The sequence below is a fragment of the Eubalaena glacialis genome, chromosome 13, assembly GCF_028564815.1.
Source record: "Eubalaena glacialis isolate mEubGla1 chromosome 13, mEubGla1.1.hap2.+ XY, whole genome shotgun sequence".
Classification (NCBI taxonomy): Eukaryota; Metazoa; Chordata; class Mammalia; order Artiodactyla; family Balaenidae; genus Eubalaena; species Eubalaena glacialis.
This window is the reverse complement of record NC_083728.1, coordinates 81,056,545-81,082,047: the sequence shown is the minus strand read 5'-3', so window position 1 is coordinate 81,082,047 and position 25,503 is coordinate 81,056,545. Positions and strand designations below refer to the sequence as shown.

The window sequence follows — 25,503 nt, the reverse complement described above, 5'->3', positions numbered from 1 at the left end:
TTTTTATTGACAATCCGATAGATTTTGCTGTGTTCCAGAGTTATTCCACAATTATTTGGCTGGTTTTTGTTTATTTGGCTATAACCTGCATATTTGAGTTTTCCCTCAAGGCTGTTAAATGTGGGTTAATAGTTTTACATGCCTCTTAGATCATTTCTAATAGAAAATTCCTTTTTCTCCTAAATGAGAATTAACTGTATTTGAGCTCAGAGGGTTTTTTCCTAATGCATTAGGGTTGTGGATAATGACATTTATTTCTCATGGGCCCAGCAGCCAAATCTAGAATAATCCCATTCAATTCAAAAGACATTTATAGAGCTTTTGCTCTTTGTGAGATACTTTTCTTGGTCCTTATGCTGTATAACAATGGGTAGGATGCTGCGGTACTAAAACAACAATGACAAAAATCTGTTAACAGGGAAAGACATATTAATATTACACAAGTATGTAAGCTGAAATAGATCACATGGCGGGGTGGCTTTGTGGAACGAAGCGAGATGGGGTAGGGGTAGGGTGGGGCTATAATTTATTCAGGTAAGACTGTTGGCTCTTTTTGAGAAACTTCAAGTCATCTGTCAGACTAAGCCGAGAACCAAAGAGTTAAAACAAAAGGTGAGTTGGGGACCTATAGTAGAAGATCATGGTTACAAGTTTATTCATAAATCTCTGGGCATTGGGAGCCATTGAAGGTTGAGGCAGGGAATGATAGAATCTGAATGTGCAGGATTGGGAAGGACAGATGGAAATTGTGAAGGGCTGGAAGGAGGACCAGTTACAAGCCTACTGCAGCAGCTCAGTTCCCAGAAGAGTCTTAGTTGGGATATTAGGAGGAAATATAGGAGAAATTGGCCCTTCTTATCTGTGTTTCTGAATCTGCAGATTGAACCAACGGAGAATCATGTAGTACATATTTCTTGAAAAAAATCCATGTGTAAGTGGACCTGCCTAGTTCAAACCTGTGTTGTTCAAGGGTCAACTGTATAAACAAGAGAATTGATGTTCACATAAAAACTTATACAGGACTGTTCATAACAGCATAATTTATAATAACCCCAAAGTGGAAACAGTCCAAACATCCATCCCCTGGTGAATGGACACACAGGATGGTCCAGAGGAGATGGGACTCTTCCATGCCTTGAAGGGAGGCACCAGAGAATATGGATCCACGTTGTCCCAAAGACGGGAGAGGAGGTGACTGGGGGCTGGAAGAATGAAAGGAGACATTGTGGAATGGAGAGAATTGCGTTGAGCTCTAGGAGAGTTGAAGCCAGAAAGTTCTAGAAGGAGCCCAATAACTAGCATTTCCAGGCAGGGAAACAGCTGAAGCAAAGCCCTGGAGGCAGGAAAGCAAGTTGGACATGCAGAGGATGGCGGCCGGAGGTCCTTACGGAAGGAGCACTTCTAGATGGGCTCTCAATCCAGGACTGGGGAAACTGGGGGACCTGGTGGATGTCAGGTCTCAGCACTCACCACCTTTCCCCTGACCCTGGCCCCTTGGCCAGGCCAGCAGAGCCCATGCATGTGGCCTCCTTGTACGGTTCCCGTTGTGAGAAACTACCTTCCCCCAGAAAAGAAATCCCACAGGGCCCTCCTCACCTGGGGCTGGATATGTGGCCTTTTGCAGGTCCCGGAAGTCTGGGTCTTATTGTTTTCATGTCCTAAAAGACCTCAGAAAGGAGAGCTTCTAACTCCCAGTGGCATTTAGCTTCACTCTTTTTAAACATCTGGGTCACAGATATGCTCAGTTAATTAATGTTCTTAGCGCTGCTCACGTGCCTGCTGGGTAATAGATTGATTCATAATTTCAATAAGCAGCTGTGTATATCTTTCCCCTGAACATAAAGGCAGCTTGCTGTCATTCATCACTTTGCATTTGATGAATTTAAACACGTTCAGAGAGACATTGTTGAAGGAGGGATGGGGCAGGGCTTCTGATTTTTTTTTACCATTTTGCCTCTAACAGTTATTCTGATTTGGAACTAATTTGGGTTTAAAACACATGTTAACCACATCTCCCTCTCAAGGGCATTTAATAAACTCCTGTCACTTGTTCCTGAGGGGATCAGGCAGGCCCCCTTTGGGGATCAGAACAGAGGGTTTCTGAGCAGCTTTCACCAGAAGAGAGAGCCCCTGCGGAGCATCTTATCCCTTGATGAGGCACTTGTGTCCCGAGGCAGAGCTACTTTTCTGCTCCATTCCTGGCCAGAAATGCCCAGGCTCTCAGGAACCCAGGGTCATCTGAGAGGAGGTCCTCTGCTGCTCAGCTGCTGGGCCAAGGCTGCCAACCATCGAGTCTCTGGGGACCCAAGGATAAAAGCCAGGACCCGGCCACGTGACCAGATGTCTTCATGCCTGTTTCCTCTTCTTCGAAATGGGAAGGGTAATAGCACCTACCTCACAGGTTATTGTAGAAATTACATTATTTATTCTCTGTACCATGCTTAGAAATGGAGCAGAGTATGCCTCCAATACATGCTGGCTGGTAATATTATTTTGTAATGGATTAGGCATCCGTTGTATATTAATAATGATCATCACTCCTGCTCCAGCCACCTCATAGGATCATGAGAATGGACATGAAGATTGTGCTTGCCTCTCGCCAACCTGCCCTGGAATCATCTCAGTGGGAATACAGCCCCATCCTTGTATTCCAGTGCCTGTTCCCAGCCTGGGCACATAGAGGACTCTTCAAAACATGTTTGTGGAGTTCAAAGCAGTAGCTGTGGCTGCATTTTGTAAATGAAGATGCTCATCACATCTGTAATGTGCTCATTCACAAACATGTTCGGAGCCCTTGGTCTGTGATTGTCTCCTAGGAAGAATGAAATAAATTGGACACGATCCCTGCCCCAAAGGAGTGTGAAAGACAGGTGAATGTATTTGTTCAAAAGTTGGAATACAGGGTTTTAAACAACATGGGCAGTCAGGAGAGGCCAAGGCACCAAACTAGTATGAACTCATAACTAGTGGTGAGAAGGATTGTCAGGCAATATCATCTGTGTATCAGATAGCTATTGCTGCATAACAACTACCCCAAAACTTAGTGGCATAAAACAATATGCATTTATTTATTATTGCTTACAAGTCTGTGGGTCATCTGGATGGTTCTGTGATCTGGACCAGGCTCAGATGATTTGGGTTGGACTCATTCACGCCTCTCCCATCACCCAGCAACTCGGCTGAGGGCTGCCTGATCTACAATGACCTCATCCACTTGTCTGGTGGTTGACTGGCTGGTTGTTCGGGCCACGTGGCTATCATCCTTTAGCAGGCCATCCTGGACTTACTGCCATGGTGGCAGTAGGGTTCCAGGAGGGTGGAAATATGCAAGGTGTATACCAGCAACAGACGCATCCCCCTTTCTGCTACATTCTGTTGGCCAAAGCAAGTCACAAAGCCAACCAGTATTCAAGGATGAGAAAACAGATTCCACTTCCTAATAGAAACTGAAGCAAAGTCATATTGCCCAGGGTGCATAGAAAGATGTGGCCATTTTGGGAATCTACCCAATGCTCCCTAGCATTTGTTGCAGTACATGGAGCATGGAGCAAGTACCAGGACGGGGTTGCGCATTTAGGGTGTTTCTGCCTTTTCATCAGTAGAAATAACATTGCAATAAATACCCTGTACATAAACTTTTTTCTTCCAGTTTTATTGATATAACTGACATACAGCACTGTACAAGTTTAAGGTGTATAGCATAATGATCTGACTTCCATACATCATGAAATGATCATCACAGTAAGTTTAGTGAGCATCCATCATCTCTCCTGGATACAAAATTAAACAGAAAGAAATTTCTTTTCTTGTGAGGAGAACTCTTAGGATTTACTGTCTTAACTTTCATATATAACATACACCAGTGTTAATTATATTTATCATGCTGTACATTCCATCCCTAGTACTTTTTATATTATAAGTGGAAGTTCGTACCTTTTAACTGCCCTCATCCAATTCCCCCTCCTCCCCACCCCTCTACATAAACTTTTGTTCACAGTTCTAATTATTTTCTTGGGATAGATTTTTGTTTTCTTTTTTCTTTTCTTTGGCCGCACCTCATGGCTTACGAAGGGATCTTAGTTCCTCGACCAGGGACTGAACCTGCACCCTCGGCAGTGAAAGTGCGGAGTCCTAACCACAGGACCACCAGGGAATTCCCAAGATTTTTTAAAGTAGATTTATTGGGTCAAAGGAGAGAAACATTTTAAAAGCACACTGTTTATATTTTGAAATTCCTTTTTGAAAGGTTGTAGTAATTTACCCCCCCCTCCAGCCCATCTTAGGCTCACCTTGACAAAATACAAATAATCTTTTTTTTTAAAACGTGGTGTCTCATTGTTTTGATTTTTGATTTATTTTAGTACCTAGGAGGTTGAATGCTTTTTCATATGCCTGTTTCTTCTTCAGTGAACTGACTCTTTGGGCCCTTTTGCAGCAGGGTAGATTTAATTAACCCCGGTTTACAAATGAGGAGGAAACGGACGATCAGAGAGGTTAATTGACTTGTTCAAGGTGGCCCAGCCAGCTGGAAGCAGAGCCAAGCTTTAGAAATCAAATGTCCCGCTTTTTCACTTATTCCTGCTCCCCGCGTTGTTGAACAGAAGGCCAGACTCCTGAAACATTGACCGAGGACGTGCTTAGAAGGAAATCAGGGAGTGGCCTAGGGAATCTGTATCCAGGCTTAGCAAGCCGTGGGCTTCCTGGACGGGGCGCCCCAGTGAGTTGGGTGTGTGTGTGGATGTGCGACAGGCCTGTGAAGGTGGCCGGGACTGCAGCATGGACAAAGTCCTGGGTGACCCATGTGTCCCTCGTGGTCTCACCTCTACCTTCCGTGGCCCTGCCGCTCTGCTCTCTCCCCAGCTGGCCCGCTACACCAAGGAGGGCTTCCTGCACCTGGGAGCCCTGGGGACCACCACGCTCCTCCCTGACACCCGCTGCCTGGTGGACAACTCCAAGAGTCGTCTGCCCCAGCTTCTGGACTGCGACAAGGTCAAGAGCAGCCTGTACAAGCGCTGGAACTTCATCCAGGTAAGTGCTCCGCGGACAGGCCTGGCGGCCCAGAGCACGTGAGGATGCTGCGAGCTCCCCCGGCAAGGGCGGCCAGCAAAGTGCAACCCAAGGTCTCCCAGCTTAAGGCTAGGCACATGGACTCCTGCGCGTGTTCAGGTGGAATCACTGGGGCCTTTCCCTGTGAGACAGCCTTCAGCATCCCTGCAGCAGCGCTAGGCTGGGCTGGGCTCTGACACATCTCGAGAGGGAGTTCAGGGTGATTTCTCTGGAATCTTCTAAATGCCAGAGGGATGGAGAAAGTCAGATTGAGACTATCCCGGGCAGTCCCCCATCCTGACACCATCCCCTCCCAATGCTTTCACCTGGTTCAGCCACTCAGACTTGGTGAAGCTTATTTATTTTCTGACTTTAGGGCTCCCAGAGAAGGCCCAAAGGCCCAACGATCCCTCCCCGCTGTGCACAGAATTTTGGTGGGATTGTTCCCCAACAGGGGCCATGTGCCGGGCACTATGGTGGTTACGTCTCTCTCTCTCTCTCTCTCTCTCTCTCCCTCCCTCCCCCTCTCCCTGTCTCTGTATCTCTGTCTCTCCCTGTGTCTTTGTATCTATCTCTCTCTGTTTCTATCTCTCTGTTTCTCTCTGTCTCTCTCATTCTCTATATCTTTGTCTCTGTCTCTGTCTATCTCTCTGTCTGTCTCTCCATCCTTGCCTCTGTCTCTCTCTGTTTCTTTGTCCCTGTCTCTCTCTCTGTTTGTCTGTCTCTCTGTTTCTGTCTCTGTCTTTCCGTCTCCATCTCTCTGTCTCCTTCTCTGTCTGTCTCTTCTCCCTCTCACCCCCACGTGCTCCCAGAATGGCGCCGTCATGAACAAGGGCACGGGGCGCTGCCTGGAGGTGGAGAGCCGAGGCCTGGCTGGCATCGACCTCATCCTCCGCAGCTGCACGGGGCAGAGGTGGACGATTAAGAACTTCATCAAGTAGTGGGAGGAGCGGGGGCCCTCGGAGCCTGGCCCCCGGGGCAGGGGCTGCGTCCTCTGGACCAGCCACGCTGAGAGAGAAACAGCAAGGAGTCGGCAGGTGCTCAGTGGGCCTCCCGGGGCTTCCCCAGGGCAGCCTGGGGCCCAGATGGAGACACTGCCTCTCCATCAGGCATCCAGCTGCCTGAGGCTCATGCCCCTGGCAGAGCTCCCCGACCCTTCTCTGGGAGCACGGGAGCCGTGTATCCTGCAGCCTGGATGTGGACCTGGTACCGAGGAGTGACACGTCACATCTCCTGCTCGTCTTCCCATCCACTTGCAGGACTGGGGCTGGCGGGGGCCCCTCCTTTTTCTCATCTCTCGTAGCAGCAGCAGCAGCTTCTGAATTGCACCCGACCCCTCAACAGTGTGGAGGGGGGTGGTGCTGGGCCACAGCCTAGCTCCCCCTCCTCTGCGGAGGCAGCGAGGCCCTGAGACTCCGTGTCCCCCGGGTTGCTTCTGCCCAGATGCCTGTTCACAGCCCAAGATCGCCACCCCCCAAACCTTTCCAGCGGGTGGCCTTGGACTTTTCTGGACCCCACCCCCGAGATGACCTGGAAGGAGCTGACGCTTCCACGGTCACCTGGCACTAGGATCCTATGTGCCTGGACCAGCTCTTCCACCCGTGTCGTCAGCAGGGAGCCAGAGAGCACGTGGGGTGGTCTCAGCTGTGAGGGCCCCCCCCAGGCTGGAGCCGGGCCCATTCTGCTCTGCCTGCCCAGGGGCCGGGGAGCCCGGACTCACAGTGGCTACCGCAGCAAGCAGCCCCCATCTGGAGCTTAAGGACTGACGTCAGCACAGCACAGGGGGCCGGGACCCTGGAGGACGCTCTCGTGTCTCCCTGTGCTCTGCCAGCTGACAGGGAAGAAGGCAGTCGAGTCCCCTCTGAAGAGTAATAACTTTTTTCTGATTGCCCTCTGGTTAGGGTGCACTTATAAATCAGAGTTAATATATGGACGAGTGTGCATGCGTATGAGGGTGTGTGCCTGGGGGGCGAGTGTGCGGCTGCCTGTGTGTGCGTGCATGGCGCGTGTGGGCGTGTGTGTCTGAGTGCACAGTAGAGCAGACGTGGAGGTGTGGCCTTGGACTTGTCGCATTACTGCCGGCCCAGATCAGGTCAAGGATGCTGAGAAGCTTGCGGGGGGCGGGTTGGCCAGGAGGATGTGGCTGGGCTGGCGCCCCAGATGGAAGGCCGCCCTCCTGCAAGTTCCCGTCTGTCTCCCTCATGCTGTCCGGCCAAGCCCTGCCCAGAACCAAAGCCCATACCTGCCCAGTTTGGGGTTCACAGTGTCTCATTTGGTGGCATCTTACTGGTGATCATCTCCCCCTTTGTGAAATAAATACATATGAGCACTTCCCAGCTCATCCTTGTTTGCTTTTTGATTCTTCCAGAGCCCGGGCCAGGAGGCACTTCCTGGGACGTGGCAAGGGCTTCTGGTTTATTAAAGGCAGAGAGCGTTCACTTCGTGGGGTGGGGACACGGCCAGCCTGCCCTTGCTCTCGCCTTCCCCCAAAGCAGGACAGAACTTGACGTTGGACACCTGCTTGCTAACCCCCTGCTGACCCCAGATTAGAAGGGTCAGGTAGGTGCAGAAAGCTGTGACGGAGAGGAGGGCCGTGGGCGACCTGGCCGAGCGTCCTGGTCCGCCCCTTCCTGCTGCCGGCAGCCACTCCCATCTCTCGAGACCAGAGAGCCCGTAGTGGAAGCAGCTGCCCCTTCTATTCATGGAGAAGCGAAATCCAAAAAGACGGCAGGCCTTCTGCCCTGGAAATGAGCCTGGAAGGAAATGGGCTGAAGTCCCCGGGCATGGACAGCCCCAAATCTCTTCCCTCCCAGGAAGCCAAGAAGGTCCGGCTTGTTCAGTGTAACCCAACCCACAGACATACGTGTCAGCTGCCGTTTGGGGGGGCTCTTTGAGAATCGGGGTCCATGAGCACAGATGGAAAATTCTGCTGTTTGGTGAGGAGGAGTTCATCAAACTTAAATATCAGATCCTTCGGGTAACTATTAAGCCAAAAGAGCCAAGGGTCTGCCGGTCCCCCGCGGGGTCAAGGGGGCTTTGGGTAGTATTCCAAGGCGGTGCTTTGAGGAGCGGTCCTGCCCAGACTGAGCCATTCTTCTCCTGTGTGGGTCTGAAGGTAGAAGCTCAAAGAAGGCAAATATTCCATTTTACCGTTAGCTGAGGCTTTGTGCCCAAATCCCCCTGAGGTACTCAGTGGGCCCCTGTGGGATCCTTCATCCTCCGGGAAATGGGCCGAAATGGCCTCGGACCAGAGAAGCCGCAAGACCTGCTCTGTGTTCCGCAACATCCAAACTCATGTCCCCCCGACGGAGTTGGAGCCCCACCTTCTGACTTGTTCACTGCGCTTTGGGCTCATTTCTATTCCTAAGGCTGCACCCCTAGCATACGGACAGCAGCAAGTGCCCTGGAGTTTTCAAGAGAGAAGTGCTGCTTTTCTTCAGGGCTGCAAGGCGGCAGGCAGGATGTTCAGGTTTGCTTGTTTACATGGTGGGGATGGGGGTGCTGGTTTAGGGCCATGGAGGGCTCTCAGCCCCCCGGCACAGCACGTGCGCTGCAAATCCTGGCTCTGGCCCTTGCTTCCAGCATCCAGGAAGCCTGGGCTGTCTGTTCATATCAGCACTGGTTCCTCCCAAAGGCCAGAGCCTGAGGCCAGCATCTGGGTCAGCATCCTCACTGCCCCACAGCATCCCAGGGGACCTGAAGGCTTGGGGGTGGCAGGCCAGCGGCCAAAGCAGAGAAGAGGAATTAACTGTAGCCAGAGAGGGAGGAGAGAAAAGACAAGCAGGGCCCTGGGGGAGCCTAGGGTCTCAGTACTTTAGGGGAATCTGGAAGTTCCAGAGACCCATACCTCTGCATATCTCAGGCAGCAGACTCCAAGCATCGGGCTTGAGTTCTCACAACCTTTGTGCATCTCCCTCCATCCATGCAGTCCCGTCACGTAGATGCTCCCCACTCTCCTGTCTGGTGGCCATTTCCTTCTCTTTCATTTTTTCCCCCTCAATTCATATGGCAAAAAAAAAAAAAAAAAATCACAGATGGTATTCCTGATCCACATCCAAGCCATCAAAGCTGACGCCTTTGAATGTGTTAGTTCTCAAATGTGTTCTTTATACTGATTCTGGGGGCTACAGAAGAAGAAACCGAAAGGACAGAGAAAGGTCAGTTTGGGCCAGAAGCCATCATCGTAAGCCAGTACTCCAAACCCTTTGACTTGGGTTTCTGAAGCCACGTTTTTTTCATCGTATTTTTTCCACTATTCTCAGAAAGTATCCCTGTTTCACAAAGGACAGAGGTCAGGCCTGGGCAGAGCTGGTGACCCGCACACCACTGGGCTGTCCGGTGATCGGTTGTCCCTGATTTGTATGCAATCTCTCCTCCTTCCACTTTGCTTTCAAGGGCTGCTCTGAGAACAGCTGAGTGTCAGCAGCCCAGGGATGGACTGGGGAGGAGCTCGGAGCCTGCACAAGGAACCAGGTGGTCCACGAAGTCTGGAAACAGCCAAGGGGCCAGAAGCAGTTTCCCAATCCCCATTCATTGCCAGCACGCCAGCCTCTTGTTTTGATTTGAGCTCCAGATGAGCAGTTGGGCTGGCAGATCACCAGCTTCTAATCAGCTGCCCCTTCCTCTCGCCCGAAGCGCAAATCCCTGGGTCTCTCGGCTACTCTGCTTTCTCACTTAGGCGAGTGTCCAAGACCTACATATAGGGACAGGTGGTGGGCCCCGAACTCCAGAGGTTTACTTCAGTCCAGTTCAACAAATATATTTGGACACCTATTCTGTGGTTTGCTTTTTTTTTTTTTTTTAATTTATTTATAATATATCTTTCTTACTTTTTTAAAAAAATTTATTTATTTATTTATTTTTATTTATGGCTGTGTTGGGTCTTCGTTTCTGTGCGAGGGCTTTTCTCTAGTTGCGGCAAGTGGGGGCCACTCTTCATCGCGGTGCGCGGGCCTCTCACTATCGTGGCCTGTCTTGTTGCGGAGCACAGGCTCCAGACGCGCAGGCTCAGTAGTTGTGGCTCACGGGCCCAGTCGCTCCGCGGCATGTGGGATCTTCCCAGACCAGGGCTCGAACCCGTGTCCCCTGCATTGGCAGGCAGATTCTCAACCACTGCGCCACCAGGGAAGCCCTGTGGTTTGCTTTTTAAGACTTCCTGGAAGGAAGGAAGGGAGAGAGGGAGAGAAGGAGGGAGGAAGGGAGGGAGGAAGGGAGGGAGGGAGGGAGGAAGGAAGGGAGGAAGAGAAGGGGAGGGAGGGAGGGAGCAAAAGAAGAAGGAACTAAAACATATTGAGCAATTGCAAGGCACCATGATGAATGATGAGTATCATGGTATTTACCCTTTAAAGCTTATATTTGAAAGAAGAAAACAGACACAATATATTGGGCCTCCCCACCCCTGGAGCCGGGGCAGTCATGAGATGGGGGTCTACGCCTATCGGTATAAATGGGGTTCTTGGCGTGTTAGCAGATTCCAGCGTTCTTTCCGCAAAGAGGCTCCAGCCGATGGGTAGCTCTTGCACGTGTGGCTCCCAGCTTAACTTCTGCTGCTGCTTATTGATGTGGGCCCCCAACACTGTCCAAACACAAAAAGCCAAGATGAGGAACTGAGAAAGCCAGACAGGCGTCACTAATGCTGCTGCTGGTTCCGGGACCCTGGAGACTGTCAGGCTCGCCAGTGATCATCATCCTTAGTAAATGGTCGGGGGTTCCTGTTACTCCAGGGTCAAAATATCATCTAATCCACTCTCCCACTGGACGCCCATCCACCAGTCTACTATCGGCTTGATAAACTCTAGAGACAGCTAGTTCTAGGGCAGAAACCTCTTTCTGACAGTGAACCAAACAAGGTCTGAATATCAGTAACTTCTTCCCACTGTCCGGCCCTCTGGAACTCTGAAAACAAGATTAACTGCCTGTTAAAATCTACCTTGCACCTTAAGTCAGGGCCCCTGCTTGAAGCTTTAATGCTGCTGGTTGTAACTGAGAGAGAAACAACCTATGTTCCCTTGACGACAACTTTATCATGGACAGAATTCATCTTTGCCGCCTGGTGAAATGGTTCACTGTCTTGGCGAGGCAGCCACGATCCATTTGCCACAGACTGGGGTGCTCTGTGGTACCCCCTTATCCACGGGGATATGTTCCCAGACCCCTAGTGGATGCCTGAAACTACAATAGCACCAAGCTCGATATATACTATGTTTTTCCTATACATACATAGCTATGATAAAGTGTAATTCATAAATTAGGCACAGTAAGAGATTAACAACAATAATGATAACATAGAACAATATACTGTAATAAAAGTTGTGTGAATGTGGTCTCTCTCTCTCTCTCTCTCTCAGTATTTCTTATTGTACAAATTTAATGCCCTTTCCATCTTAACTAAGCACTTGTCACACACTGTGGCCATAACTTTTGCCGTTTGAGGTGCGGCAGCAAATCTAGCTCGGATTTCTTTTTCCTTCTTCACAGTTTCACAGATAGAAGATTCGTTCTCACCGCAGATCTTAGTAACCTCAACATACGATTTTTTTCTTTCCTTATTAAGTAGAGAATTTTCACCTCTCGCCTAAAGGAAACACTTCATGGCACAGCCAAATTGGTCAGAGTGAAGCTGAGGGGTTCTTGGTGAACTTCATCAATTTCAGCTGGACTAATCTTTTCACCAAATATGTAGTTCATGGGTAGCTAACATTATGAACCCTCCCTCAGCCCCGGGAGTCTGGGCTTGCATCCAGTGTGGGATCCAGCTTTGAACAGCAGGAAAAGCAGAGCTTTCAGTGGTCACATCCAACAGGCACTGGGCGAGGTTTGAGCCTCAGCAATTTCAGATGCTGAAATTTCTACAGAGGCCTGGGGCACCGTCCTTGGTTAGTTAAAAGGCAGGTTTATGATCCAGCCATGCAGATAACAAACAAGAATGTACAGGCTGCCATATATACAATGAAATATTACTCAGCCATGAAAAGGAACAAAATTGGGTCATTTGTAGAGACGTGGATGGACCTAGAGTCTGTCATACAGAGTGAAGTAAGTCAGAAAGAGAAAAACAAATATCGTATATTAACGCATACATGTGGAATCTAGAAAAATGGTACAGATGAACCTATTTGCAGGGCAGGAACACAGATGCAGATGTAGAGAACGGACATGTGGACACAGTGGGGGAAGCGGGGTGGGATGAATTGGGAGATTGGAATTGACATATGGGAGGGAGGTCCAAGAGGGAGGGGATATATGTATATATATAGCTGATTCACTTAGCTGTACAGCAGAAACTACCACAAAGTTGTAAAGCAACTATACCCACCCCTCAAAAAAAAAAAAAAAAAAAAAGAATGCACAGGCTGCTCTGCTTAAAACTTTCCCCAGACTTTTTTGCCCTTGAAAACACACAAAGAAGAACGAAAGTTCCCCGTCCTGGCCCAAGTCACCAAACCAAGTTTCTGGTGCCCAAATTCATGTCTCCGAATTTCTCTGCATCATTCCAAGTCCTGACCTCTCTAATTCAGTATTCCAGATACTTGAGTAAATGTTTGCCTGGACATTTGCTCCTATGACCAAAGCTTAGAAAATGAAGATTCTTTCACTGCACAGTTGCAGAGTGCCTCTGAGACCCCCTTGGACATGCATCCCACCACTCTGCTATTTATACCCACATCTTAGATGTTCTTTGAAGCGTGTCCCCCACCTAGGGCCAACGCGGAAATCAGAGGAAAGTTCTGGTTCCCATGTGCACTGAGAATGCATTTCCTTTCCACTGTTTTAGAATTCAGAGTCCCTTTGTCCCCAGAAGCCCAACCCTAACCCACCACGAATTTGTCCAAATTAGTGAGGTTCTAAGTCTGTCTTGGGACTGTTTCTAGAATTCTTTTTGAAGGTGGAATTGCTGCTCTGGCTCCTGGAGAGAACAAGTGTTTCTTTCTGGAGCATTTCCGTGAGGTTCTGGTCAGTAACCAGCGCGGCGCTAGGCTCGAAGCAGGCAGGGTACAGGGGAAATCGGCTCTCTGCAGGAGACCGGGGCAGAAGAGGCCAGAAACTCCTGCTTCCCATCCACCCCGTGCTCAGGTGGTCCACAGCCTGACCCTGACCCTGACCCTGACCCTGACCCTTATGGAGAGCCTCTGCTCTCCTGGGCCTCTCCCAGCGCACGTGACAGTCTCCCAGAGGTGTCATATTAGACAGAGTCCGGCTCTTGACAGCTGTGAGATAAACATGCTTGATGACAGCTCAGTGGAAGAAAGCTGCCATCTCCGTGGAGGAAATAGTCTGTGCTTTGGGTCGTTGTAGTGGGAAGTTTGTTGTTGTTCTTCGGTTTTGTTTTTGGTCTTAAGTTTTTGGGTTTTGAGTTATCTGCTGTTTAAAGACCTTTCTTACCCCAAAAGAACTATCCAGAAGGGTGAGGAAGTTTCCCACTGGTACCTACATATTGGCGAAGCTGAGTGCGGGCAAGTGTTTCTCTCAAACACAGGGAGGTTTTGTGTTTTGGTTTTGTTTTGCTATTTTTTTGTTTTTACTGCTTTCCCTGGATTTCCATTGTTGGTGAGCCGGTTTCCTCATCAGGCTGGTGCTAACTGCTGATGCGGGTGGTGGGGAGGATTTGCTTGGCAGGACAGGACCAGCCTTGTGCCTGGGAGTGGGGCACAAAAGTGTCATTATCACCATAGTTATAACAACCACCTTTATTTGAGCACGTGCTGTGTGCAGGCCATAGGCAAAGGCTTTTACAAGCACCCTCTCTCTTAATTTTCCCAACAACCTCCCGGCCAGTACTATTATTTTCCCTTTATAGGTGAGAATACTGGGGCTCAGAGAGATCAGAACATGTCGCAATGTCCCGGAGTCTGTAAGGGGCAGGTTTGCGATTCAGACTCACTCAAAAGCACTTGTTCATAATCATTAGGCAACACTACCTGTCCAGCAGCTTTGCTCCAAGCCCTCTGTTCTAACATAAAAGCCTCGGATAAGACAGGAGGAGGCTGGCTAAGCAGTTACAGGAATATGCCTAGGTTCTCTGCCATGGATGCTTGCATGATGGAGGAGCAGAGAGTCACCAACTTCATTTCACGTGTCCCCAGGCCCTGGGAGCATCTTGGTCCCTGGGAGGCAGCCACTGACTCAGAACAGCCAGTGCTGCCTTAGGCTCCGCCTCCTGCCCAGACTTCTGCTTCCCTCTGGTCAGCTTGAAGTGGCAACACATATATACTTTAAGGTGAAAAAGGAATGGCCGGACCTGCCTGAAATGGTTCAAAGAGCCCTCAGCTGGCTAGGAAAATAGTCCGACTCAAACAGGAGCAAAAATTTTGGGGGTAAGTTACAAATGAATTGAAGGTTGATTAGAGAAAAATTAAATAACAGAGCTAAGTAATAACAAGAGGAAAATAACATCAAGAATCCCACCGTCGAACCTAGAGATTATCATACTAAGTGAAGTCAGAAAGAGAAAGACAAATACCATATGATATCGCTTATATGTGGAATCTAAAATATGACACAAATGAACCTATCTACGAAACAGAAACAGACTCACGGACATAGAGAACAGACTTGTGGTTGCTGGGCGGGGAGAGGGGTGGATTGGGAGTTTGGGATAAACAGATGCAAACTATTACATACAGAAGGGATAAACAACAAGGTCCTACTTTATAGCACAGGGAACTATATTCAGTATCCTGGCAAACCATAATGGAAAAGAATATAAAAAAGAATGTGTATATGTGTATAGCTGACTCACTTTGCTGTCTGGCAGAAATTAACACAACATTGTAAATCATATACTTCAATTAAAAAATAAAAAAACATAAGCATTGTCTTATCCAATCATCTCAGGCACTGGATGCCAGGGTCTGGGAAGTGGCTGTCCATCTGCCCAAGAGACAGCACTGCCACTCTCTTATACTTGGCTGCTATTAGCTGTAACAAAGACACAGTGGCCTGGGGGCATCCTTCAGCAGAGTCATAAAAGTGCAATGATACAGACAGTTTAGTCAATACCATTAATGGCTATTATGGAAAAGCCAGTTGGGATTTGGGTCTGGGGAATCTATGTTTCTGCTCCTGTAGGCAGTAAGAGGATGTATCAGAGACTGCCAGTTACCTACCCAATTCCCCTTCTTCTTTAAGAGAATCTCAGTATTGCTGTGTGCAGCAAGGTGCCCAGCTAGGAAACCACATTTCCCAGCCTCCCTTGCCGATAGGAAATGTTCTTTAAAGAGGCTCATTCAGCTTGGAGATATACCCTTTGGCCCTTGCCTCCTCCTTTCCCTGCTTCCTGGAACATGGACGTGACGGCTAGAGCTGCAGCAACCATATTATAACTAGAAGGTGACTTTGAGAACAGTGCAGCAAAAAATAATGGTACCTTGGGCTTCTGATGAAGCTATCATACTAACCCTGGGTTGCCTACTTAAAGGTTTCTTTACATGAGAGAAAAATAAAGTGAAAAAATAAACCTCTTATTTATGCCACAGTTTTCTGGGTTTCTTGATGTATGCCGTTAAACCTAATCTTTACTGATTCAGAAACAAAATTTCTGCTGATTCAGGAAACCTGATGCAGGATGGTCTAAAATGTCTGGTGCAATGGTTCAACCCTGAAGGTGAAGATGTAGTCTGGTATGGAAACTTTCTGGAGCTCATAATTTTGCAGATGAGTTAGTAATAGATCAACCACTGCAACATACAAAGACCTATTTGTATGCTGCTTTGTATGAAGCAGACGAATGTTCTCTAGAATCCATGACCTGAATACTACCAAGCTGTAAGAGAGAAGAGACTCCGAGGTCTTGATTGGGCAGCATTAGGACACATGGACCAGGATGAGATGAGAAAGGCAAGAACTTCTCAGTAGGTAAGTCTCTGACAATTTCAGTTTCAGGAAAGATGATCTGGAGAAGAAGAGCCCAGGGCCAGGCTCCCTTTGGCCAGGACATACTGAGGATTTTGGCTGGGTCTATACCACCCAGAGTCATTCTCTCCAAGCTTATAGCCACCATGACTAGATATAGTTCCTAGTCTTTTTTGAACATAGATGGGACTATGTGAATAAGTTTTCCCCAAGAGAGTGTGAATGGAGGTTATGGGTGCCTCTTTGGGGTTGAGCTTTCATGGAAGTGGGATTGCCTTCACCCTTCTTCCTTTTCCTTTCTGGGCTGAATGCAGACAACTGTGGGATCTTAGGGGACAGTGGAGCCTTAATGTGGAAGGAATCTCAGGCCCTGAATGATTGCATGAAAGAGACCCTCTCGTTGACCTCATTGACTTCACTGACCAGGATTGTTTCATTGAGCCCTTACATGTTCGGGTCTATTTGTTACTGCACTTTAGCCTACCCTAGCTAATACAAGCTCTTTCATATACCGTGTTAGTTATCTACTGCTGCATAGGAAACAATCCCAAAGCTCAGTCACGTAAGACCATGCATTTATGATCTCACAGTTTCTGTGGGTCAGCTTCTAAAGGCAGTTTAGCTGGGTCCTCTGCTTCAGGGCCTCTCACAGGATGCAGTGAAGATGTTGGCTACTGCTGGAGTAATCTCAAAGCTCAGCTGATGGAAGAGCTCCTTCCAAGATCCACAGTTGTTGGGAGGATTCATTTGGACTGATGGCCTCAGCTCTTTGCTGGCTGATTGGCCGGAGGCCTCAGTTCTTTGTCACATGGCCCTCTTTATAGGAAGTTCACGACAAGGCAGCTTCATCTGAGCAAGCAAGTGAGAGCACCAGAGAGAAAAAGAGCCAGCAATAAGGAAATCACAATCTTGTGTAGCCCAACCTCAGAGGTGAAATCTCATCACTTCCGCCATATTCTGTTTGCTAGAAGCAAGTCACTAGGTCCGGCCCACCCTCAGGGAGGAGATACACAAGGGCCTGGGGGGTGTCAAGAAGCAGCGATCATCAGGAACCATTCAAAAGCTGCCCAACACACATATTTAAGTCTCCCGAGAATCCTGCTTAAATCCAGTATTTACACTGATTTAGTGAGGCCCATTGAAACAAGGAAACTGAGCCCCAGAGAGGTTCTTTAGCTTGTCCAGGGTTACACAGGTCATCAGTGGTAGAGAGAGAACCAGCTGTGTGGGACCAGCACCTGTGTTTGTCTTCCCACGCCTCCATCTGGGCTTCAGGTGCATCCTACCCATCAGTGAGGCTGCCCAGAAATAGGAAATAGAAATCACTCACCTAGGAGCCTGAAAAAGAGAGGCTGCTCACCCACCACCGTCCCTCTACACAGTCCCTGCTTTCATGAGCTGCAGGGTTGGCTCCCAGCCCCAAAGAGCTGCCTGCAGCCTTGGGAGGGAATCATGAGGGTGTGTGTGTGTGATTGACAGAGGGAGGGAGGGAGACGGAAGGAGAGAGGCAGAAAGAGACATATATAAAGAGAGGAAACAAGCACAGAATGACAGGAAGAAATAAACAGTGTTAGAAGTAGCAACGAGAGAGACATTCAGACAGAAAGGTGACAAAGAGAGAAAAGAAAAAAAAAAAGAAAGAGACGTCAGAGAAAGAGCAAGATAAGCAGAGAGTGGGATGGACAGGCAGAGAGAGAAAAAAAAACAGGGAGTAGAGAGCAGGCTGGTCACCTCCTGTTTTTCTTTCAAGGCACATCTTTTTAGGAAGGAGAAATGCAGGTGGGCTCTCCTCGCACCTGCACACCCAGCGCCCCCTGGTGGAAATTTGAGTTCTGTTCCTCAGTGGCAGGGACCCTGCGTCCCCCATACCTGTTGAAAGGACAGAGAATGGTGGGGTCTGAAAGGACAGCGAATTGTTAAGCCGGCCCAGGTTGCCCGTGGCTCGGTCTGGCCCGGGTGTGTGGAGTGGTTGCCAAGGACGGCGGCGCGGTGTGCCGCGTGGGAGGAGGGAGTTGGTGGTTGGAGGTGTGAAAAGATGCGGTCGGGGCTCCGTAGACGCACCGCCTCCCGTAGGCGGCTCTGAGCGATGCGGCTGCACCCCCTGCCGGCGCCAGACACTGATATCCGCTGCTCCTTTCCTCTGAAATGAGTGAAAAGAAAACCAGGGAAGGTTGTGCGCCTTGAGTGATTCCCCAGGGGGCGGGGAAGAGGAGCCGGTCAGAGGAGACCAGCACAGTCCGGGACCTTCCCCGTGTGCTCTGGCCTCTGGTCTGACAGGTGGTACCAGCCTGGGTTGACCTTGTACCTTCTGACATTTGAGGGCCTGCCAGGGGGTTTTAACATTTTCCATGCCATGGACCCTTTTGGCAGTCTGTGGAAGCTTACAGACCCCTTCTTAGAATAAAGTTTTAGAAATGTGTAAAATAAAGTACATAGGATTACCAAGAAGCCCACTTATATAGAAATACACAAATGTTATGATATAGAAATATATATACCATTTTATTAATACATTAAATAAGATGTGATATCTTATCACTGTAACATATAAAGTTGTATGGGTATAGATGATATTGTAAGATTTCTGCAACAACTACTTTGACATGAAACTATCTGTGATTTTTATTGGTGACAAAGGTACAGGTACTCTTCATCAATTGTGGTTTGTTATCTCCTTTCATAATTAAAGGAAATGCTAACTTTCATTTAGAGGTAAAAGAAACCAAGGGCATCATTCTTTTCTCATCCAAGTTCGCAGACTCCCTGAATCCTACACATGGAGCCCTTAGGAGTCCATGGACCTGAGCTTAGGAAGCTGCAGAGATAGAGTTCTCGTCCCAGTCTCATTCTACCAAGGCACTGCCTGATGCCAGACAGGTTTCTTGGAGCCAAAGCTCCCAAGCGAGTTAAAGGCATGCAGCAATTCAATGGATGGACTCCCTCATCACTAATAATAATAGTAACAGTACACACTTTAGGAAAAAAAATGATGGCCAAAATGTCTTATGTGCCAACACCATGCAGAAGCCTTTATCTCATTCAATCTGTCCACCCCAAGCTCCATCACCAGCCCAGACAACCCGACAATATCCCAGCAGAATGCTGATTTCCTGGGTCATCTCAGTCAGCCTCCAGCCCCAGGTTCTTGAAGGATGCAGGTCAGAAGGGCGTCTCTCAGCCTCTGCAGAGGCTCTCAGCCTAGAATTTGTTCTGGTAACTGACTCTCCCCTGTTACTCTTGGCTCCCAGCCTTCTCGGTTCTAAATTCCACTTTGCCACACACTGGACCAAAGAGGCTTGCTTATGTCACCTACTTTGATGACTGATTTTCAGCATGTTTCTCTGGTTTGACCCCAGATTGAGCAGTTGTCTCATAGACCCTTTTAAACTATAGATAGGAAACACTTTGGTTCTCCTCTTGGACCCATGGGACGTGGTATAGACTTTCCCATCTGGCTTTCCTGCTGGCAGAGGAAGGTTGTGAGGGTAAGGGATACTGTTGGTGGCCACCTATATCCCTCAGGCCTTCCACATCACTGAGCTCCGGCTGACTTCCCAATGCCAGCATCTCTTTGCCTGGGGGTCTCTGACAGCCACCAAACAATGCCTCATACAGTTGTGTGTAAATATCCAGCTTCCTCACTCCTTGAGTGGGCAAATTCTGAGAATCTGGGGAAGCCATCCGTGCCATTTCCTTGAATCTCCCCCACGGGATTAAACTCCAGTCACCCACAGTGGTAGCTGGCTTTATCGGCTGCCTTCCTGGTTTCCTGCATTTCCCCCAAAAAACTACCTGCACTTGAATCTTTGTCTCAGTGTCTGTTTCTAAGAGGAACCACGATGAGACAAAGGGCTCCATCCTCATGTGGAAAGCTTGTCCCTGGGGAAAGGAATTGTGTTCTGGGGGCACAGTTGGTCCAGAGTCCTTGTATGTTTGAGGAGAATCACAGCTAACCAGCTCCAGCCTTGGACCCCTGACCCGGGCCCTGAAGTCCCTCTTTAGATACTTCGTCAGGGGCCAGGTTCTCTTTGGTGGGGACTTTCTAAAGCTTCCATGTATGGGCTCATCAGCTGAGGACACCAGGGATTTATCTATGAGTCAGGAAGAGGGTCCCCAATACTTAAAATCTGGGCAAAAGAATCTCCCTTTTCCTCCTCCAAGCCCTCAGAGATACTTTCTAGCTAGGTCCTCCCTGCAAGAGAGCTAGAGAACAACCCTCCATGAGTTCAGGATATTACAAAGCCTAAAAGCAGTTGGCTTTAGGCATTTCAGCTAATGACCTGCCATAATTCTCTCCCAAGGCAAAGCAGTAGTTAACTTTCCAGAAAGTGCAGGGAAGCGGTGGGTTATCCAGCGGCACAATGTCCACATCTGTGATCGCTTCCCTCAGACACAAGAGATCAATATTTGAGCCACAGAGCAAGGATCCACTCTTGTGGCTACAACCAGAGTCCCAAGGTCACGAGGACTCCAGGGCCCATGGGGGGCCCAGCCAGTTACTCTGTTCACATCTCCCCGGAGGACATAGGAAAACCCTGATCCTCATTAAATTGCTGTTAGGACAGGTGAACAAGCTCGAGAACAGCTCTAAGATGTGGAATCTGAGGCACCAGGGACATCATAGAGTAAACCTCAGGGAGACACTGAAAGATGTTTTGGTAACCCTTCTTGCCTTCAGGGATCCTGCCTGGATGTGAGACCCTCCCTCTTAAAGGTTAAGGAGCAAGCACTGCAGCAGTGCCATCTAGTGGACAAGAGAGGAAGTGTCACAATTCTCAGAGGCGCCTCTGGGAGCTGAACTCAGGGGCCAGAAAATGCTGACCTAGCCTGCCTTCCTGGTCCTCTTGGCTGGACTAAACTTCAGACAGGGCTCTTCCTGACTCTAGGCCCCTGACCTCCCTTTTCTTGTGCATGCCTCAGGACCACTGCTGACTTCATGGATGGTCTCAGCGAGCAATCCACCTCTGATGACCAGAGGCATCTTCAGGGCACAAGGGTGCCATGCTCTGTGGCCACCTTATCCTGCCTCCAAGCTTATTCTGCACCATCGGTCACGTCACTAATTGCAGGTCCCTACAGTGGTGCCTGCAGAGACTTCTGGACTTCCTAGGGGCCCCACCCAGGCCATGGGGGAGAAGCCTCACCTCCCTCGCTGGGCTGGGTGCTATTGCCACAGTGCTCTGGCCACATGGTGGTCCAGGGCACCCTGTGGGTAGTCTGTTTCCCCACGAAATGCCAAAGCCCTATCTTCTTTGGTTTCTTTCCATTTTTCCTCCATCTCCAAATCTCCCCGGCACAACTTTGTAATTGAAAGGGGAAGGGGGCTGCCCTCCCTCCTGGGGAGCAGGACTTCCCTGTACTGGAAGCCACCTGAAAGTCTAAATTCAGACCACCCAGCTTTGCTCTTCCTCTGTAAAGCATGGCTATTGGATCCTAGAAGTCCCTTTCTCTGTCAACAAAGCCTACAACTGTGAGCTTCCTATTGACCCAGAAAAGTGTAATTTGAAATACAGAACTAAACGAGGACGCGTTTGTCCCGGGATGCATTAACTTCTCTTTGAAGCAATGACCCCTCTTATTTAATAGGTGAAGGAGAGACCAGCACAACCAAGAATTAGGGGTTATTGGAAATGAAAATACAGTGGTTTATTATCTAAGAAAATGTGAGCCCTGGTTAAACACAGTTTTACATGTGTGTCCATTTGGGGGAGAAGAAAGAGTTCAAAGTTTTCATTAAATTCTCAAAATATCAAATTGCCAAAAAGTTAAGAGCTGCTGTTTTAAGGCTTCTATCTGGCTGGTCCTGAAGGTGTAATTTACCCCACACGTTTGTAAAGCACGTTATAGTTTCGATTTATAAAAAATAATTAAAATTACCTTCTTGCACATGGGAATCCCCTGGCATCTCTTTGTGGTGCTCAAGGCAATATTATCCCCCCGATTTTATAGGTGAGAAACACACAGCACTAATTTCCTTGTTCTGGTCCAGCAGCTAGTTCCATTGGTCAACTTTAGAGAAGGCATCAGAACTTAGAACATCAGACTGAGAAGGACCTTGGGGAATATCTTGGCCAATCCTTTTTGTTTTCAGAGGAGGAAATGAAGCTCCGTAAGAGAAAGGGACTTGTCTCCCCACCCTGTCACGGTGAGTGCCCAGATGGAATGGCAGCCTCGTAAATGGATCAGTCCCGGAGACGGAGCACAAAGAAACAGAAATGCTCCCATCCTGGAAACAGAAGACCTTCTTGCCAGTTTCTGTACCTGGAAACGGTGTTGCCAACCATAATTGTCAAGATCAAGGTTGGATAGAAAACTGAAAATGGGGAGGGAGGATTTAAAATAGCATTAAATACATTTTTAAAAACACAGCTAATAAAAATTCTATAAGGAATCTCTTCTCAAGCAAGTCAAATTTCTTGGCATTAAAAACTTTGTCTTGTAGATAATCCTCTTCCTGAATCACTACCTTTAATTGTTCAGTAGATGCCAAAAGCCTCACTATCTGCTAAGGCAAATTTTCCTACAAGTTTTATATAAGGCAGAGCAAACTCTTTTTGTTCCTTTCTTTTTCTTTTCTTTTCTTTTTTTTTTTAGCATTTGTAACAGTCCCTACTGGTCTGAAAGTTAATGTCTTGTCAATTGCCCTCTCTCCTCTTTCTCTTCCTTCCTCCCTCCCTCCCTCCCTCCCTCCCTTCCTTCCTTCCTCCCTTCCTCCCTTCTTTCCCTCATCTCCTCCTTCCTTTCCTTTTTCCCTACAGGTCACTGCTGAATGTTGTGAACCTGTATGTGGCCTTTTGTAAATGCTTGCAGCGTGTAGGTTCACGTCCCTGTCTTGGTCTTGCCACCGAGGATCAAGATTATCTCTGGGCTTTCTATCCTGTTCCATTGATCTATATTTCCTTTTTTTGTGCCAGTACCATACTGTCTTGATTACTGTAGCTTTGTAGTATACTCTGAAGTCAGGGAGCCTGATTCTTCCAGCTCCGTTTTTCTTTCTCAAGATTGCTTTGGCTATTCGGGGTCTCTGGTGTTTCCATACAAATTGTGAATTTTTTTGTTCTAGTTCTGTGAAAAATGCCATTGGTAGTTTGATAGGGATTGCATTGAATCTGTAGATTGCTTTGGGTAGTAGAGTCATTTTCACAATGTTGATTCTTCCAATCCAAGAACATGGTATATCTCTCCATCTGTTTGTATCATGTTTAATTTCTTTCATCAGTGTCTTATAGTTTTCTGCATACAGGTCTTTTGTCTCCTTAGGTAGGTTTATCCCTAGGTATTTTATTCTTTTTGCTGCAGTGGTAAATGGGAGTGTTTCCTTAATTTTTCTTTCAGATATTTCGTTGTTAGTGTATAGAAATGCAAGACATTTCTGTCATTAATTCTGTATCCTGCTACTTTACCAAATTCATTGATTAGCTCTAGTAGCTTTCTGGTAACATCTTTAGGATTCTCTATGTATAGTATCATGTCATCTGCAAACAGTGACAGTTTTACTTCTTCTTTTCCGATTTGAATTCCTTTTATTTCTTTTTCTTCTTTGATTGCTGTGGCTAAAACTTCCAAAACTATGTTGAATAATAGTGGTGAGAGTGGGCAACCTTGTCTTGTTCCTGATCTTAGAGGAAATGGTTTCAGTTTTTCACCATTGAGAATGATGTTGGCTTTGATAAAGGAGGCAAGAATATACAATGGAGAAAAGACAGCCTCTTCAATAAGTGGTGCTGGGAAAACTGGACAGCTACATGTAAAAGAATGAAATTAGAACACTTCCTAACACCATACACAAAAATAAACTCAAAATGAATTAAAGACCTAAATGTAAGGCCAGACACTATAAAGCTCTTAGAGGAAAACATAGGGAGAACACTCAATGACATAAGTCACAGCAAGATCCTTTTTGACCCACCTCCTAGAGAAATGGAAATAAAAACAAAAATAAACAAATGGGACCTAATGAAACTTAAAAGCTTTTGCACAGCAAAGGAAACCATAAACAAGACGAAAAGACAACCTTCAGAATGGGAGAAAATATTTGCAAACGAAGCAACTGACAAAGGATTAATCTCCAAAATATACAAGCAGCTCATGCACCTCAATATCAAAAAAACAAACAGCCCAATCCAAAAATGGGCAGAAGACCTAAATAGACATTTCTCCAAAGAAGGTATACAGATTGCCAACAAACACATGAAAGGATGCTCAACATCACTAATCATTAGAGAAATGCATATCAAAGCTACCATGAGGTATCACCTCACACCAGTCAGAATGGCCATCATCAAAAATCTACAAACAACAAATGCTGGAGAGAGTGTGGAGAAAAGGGAACCCTCTTGCACTGTTGGTGGGAATGTAAACTGATACAGCCACTATGGAGAACAGTGTGGAGTTTCCTTAAAAAACTAAAAATAGAACTACCATATGACCCAGCAATCCCACTACTGGGCATATACCCTGAGAAAACCATAATTCAGAAAGAGACATGTACCCCAATGTTCATTGCAGCACTATTTACGATAGCCAGGACATGGAAGCAACCTAAGCGTCCATCGACAGATGAATGGATAAAGAAGATGTAGCACATATATACAATGGAATATTACTCAGCCATAAAAAGAAATGAAATTGAGTTATTTGTAGTGAGGTGGATGGACCTAGAGTCTGTCATACAGAGTGAAGTAAGTCAGAAAGAGAAAAACAAATACCGTATGCTAACACATATATATGGAATCTAAATTTTAAAAAAAAATGGTTCTGATGAACCTAGGGGCAGGACAGGAATAAAGGCGCAGACATAGAGAATGGACTTGAGGACACAGGGTGGGGGAAGGGTAAGCTGGGACGAAGTGAGAGAGTGGCATAGACATATATACACTACCAAATGTAAAATAGATAGCTAGTGGGAAGCAGCTGCATAGCACAGGGAGATCAGCTCAGTGCTTTGTGACCGCCTAGAGGGGTGGGATAGGGAGGGTGGGAGGGAGACGCAAGGGGGAGGGGATATGGGGATATATGTATACGTATAGCTGATTCACTTTGTCATACAGCAGAAAGTAACACAACATTGTAAAGCAATTATACTCCAATAAAGAAGTTAAAAAAAAAAAAAAGAGCTGGCCGCATGATACAGCCTTCTTGGCGCAGACGCCTAGTCCTTCCAACAAGCTCCACAAGGCGGCGCGCAGCCTTGCTCCTGAATGCTTTTGTTCACGGGGACTAAACCGAGTTGTCTATAGGTTTTAAAAAATAACCAAAGATTTTCAATATTTGTGGTAGGCATAAAACTGAGTTATTTCAAAACTTCGTTTGGAAAAGCCTTGTGCCTCCGGCTTGGCGTGACAGGGCTATCAGTAGATCCCATTGTTGCACCTGGGGAGCTATTAAAAATTCCGATTCCTGGGCCCCATCCCAACCCTACTGGTTAGAAACCCCCTGGACAGGGGCCTGAGAAGCTGTGCTTTTATCAGGTTCTCCAGTGATTCCTATACAAGGAGCCTAGCCCTGGCTGGTGAGAGCCAACGGTAGACAGCATTGTGGGTTGTCCACGGTTCTGGCGGTGCCTGAATGTGTGAGTGGGGGAGGGGGTGGGGGAACAGTGGGAAG

The 25,503-nt window shown here is 47.6% G+C and overlaps 1 protein-coding gene across 1 annotated transcript in view; it reads left to right on the top strand.

Moving 5' to 3' along the window:
- Positions 1–7,368, top strand: part of GALNT17 (polypeptide N-acetylgalactosaminyltransferase 17) — a 446,202-nt gene extending 438,834 nt beyond the window's left edge. The window contains exons 10-11 of the mRNA XM_061207933.1: positions 4,861–5,028; positions 5,859–7,368. Coding sequence (XP_061063916.1) covers positions 4,861–5,028; positions 5,859–5,987 — 297 coding nt within the window. The 3' untranslated portion in view covers positions 5,988–7,368. The remainder of the gene's footprint in view (positions 1–4,860; positions 5,029–5,858) is intronic.
- The last annotated feature ends 18,135 nt before the right edge of the window (positions 7,369–25,503 follow it).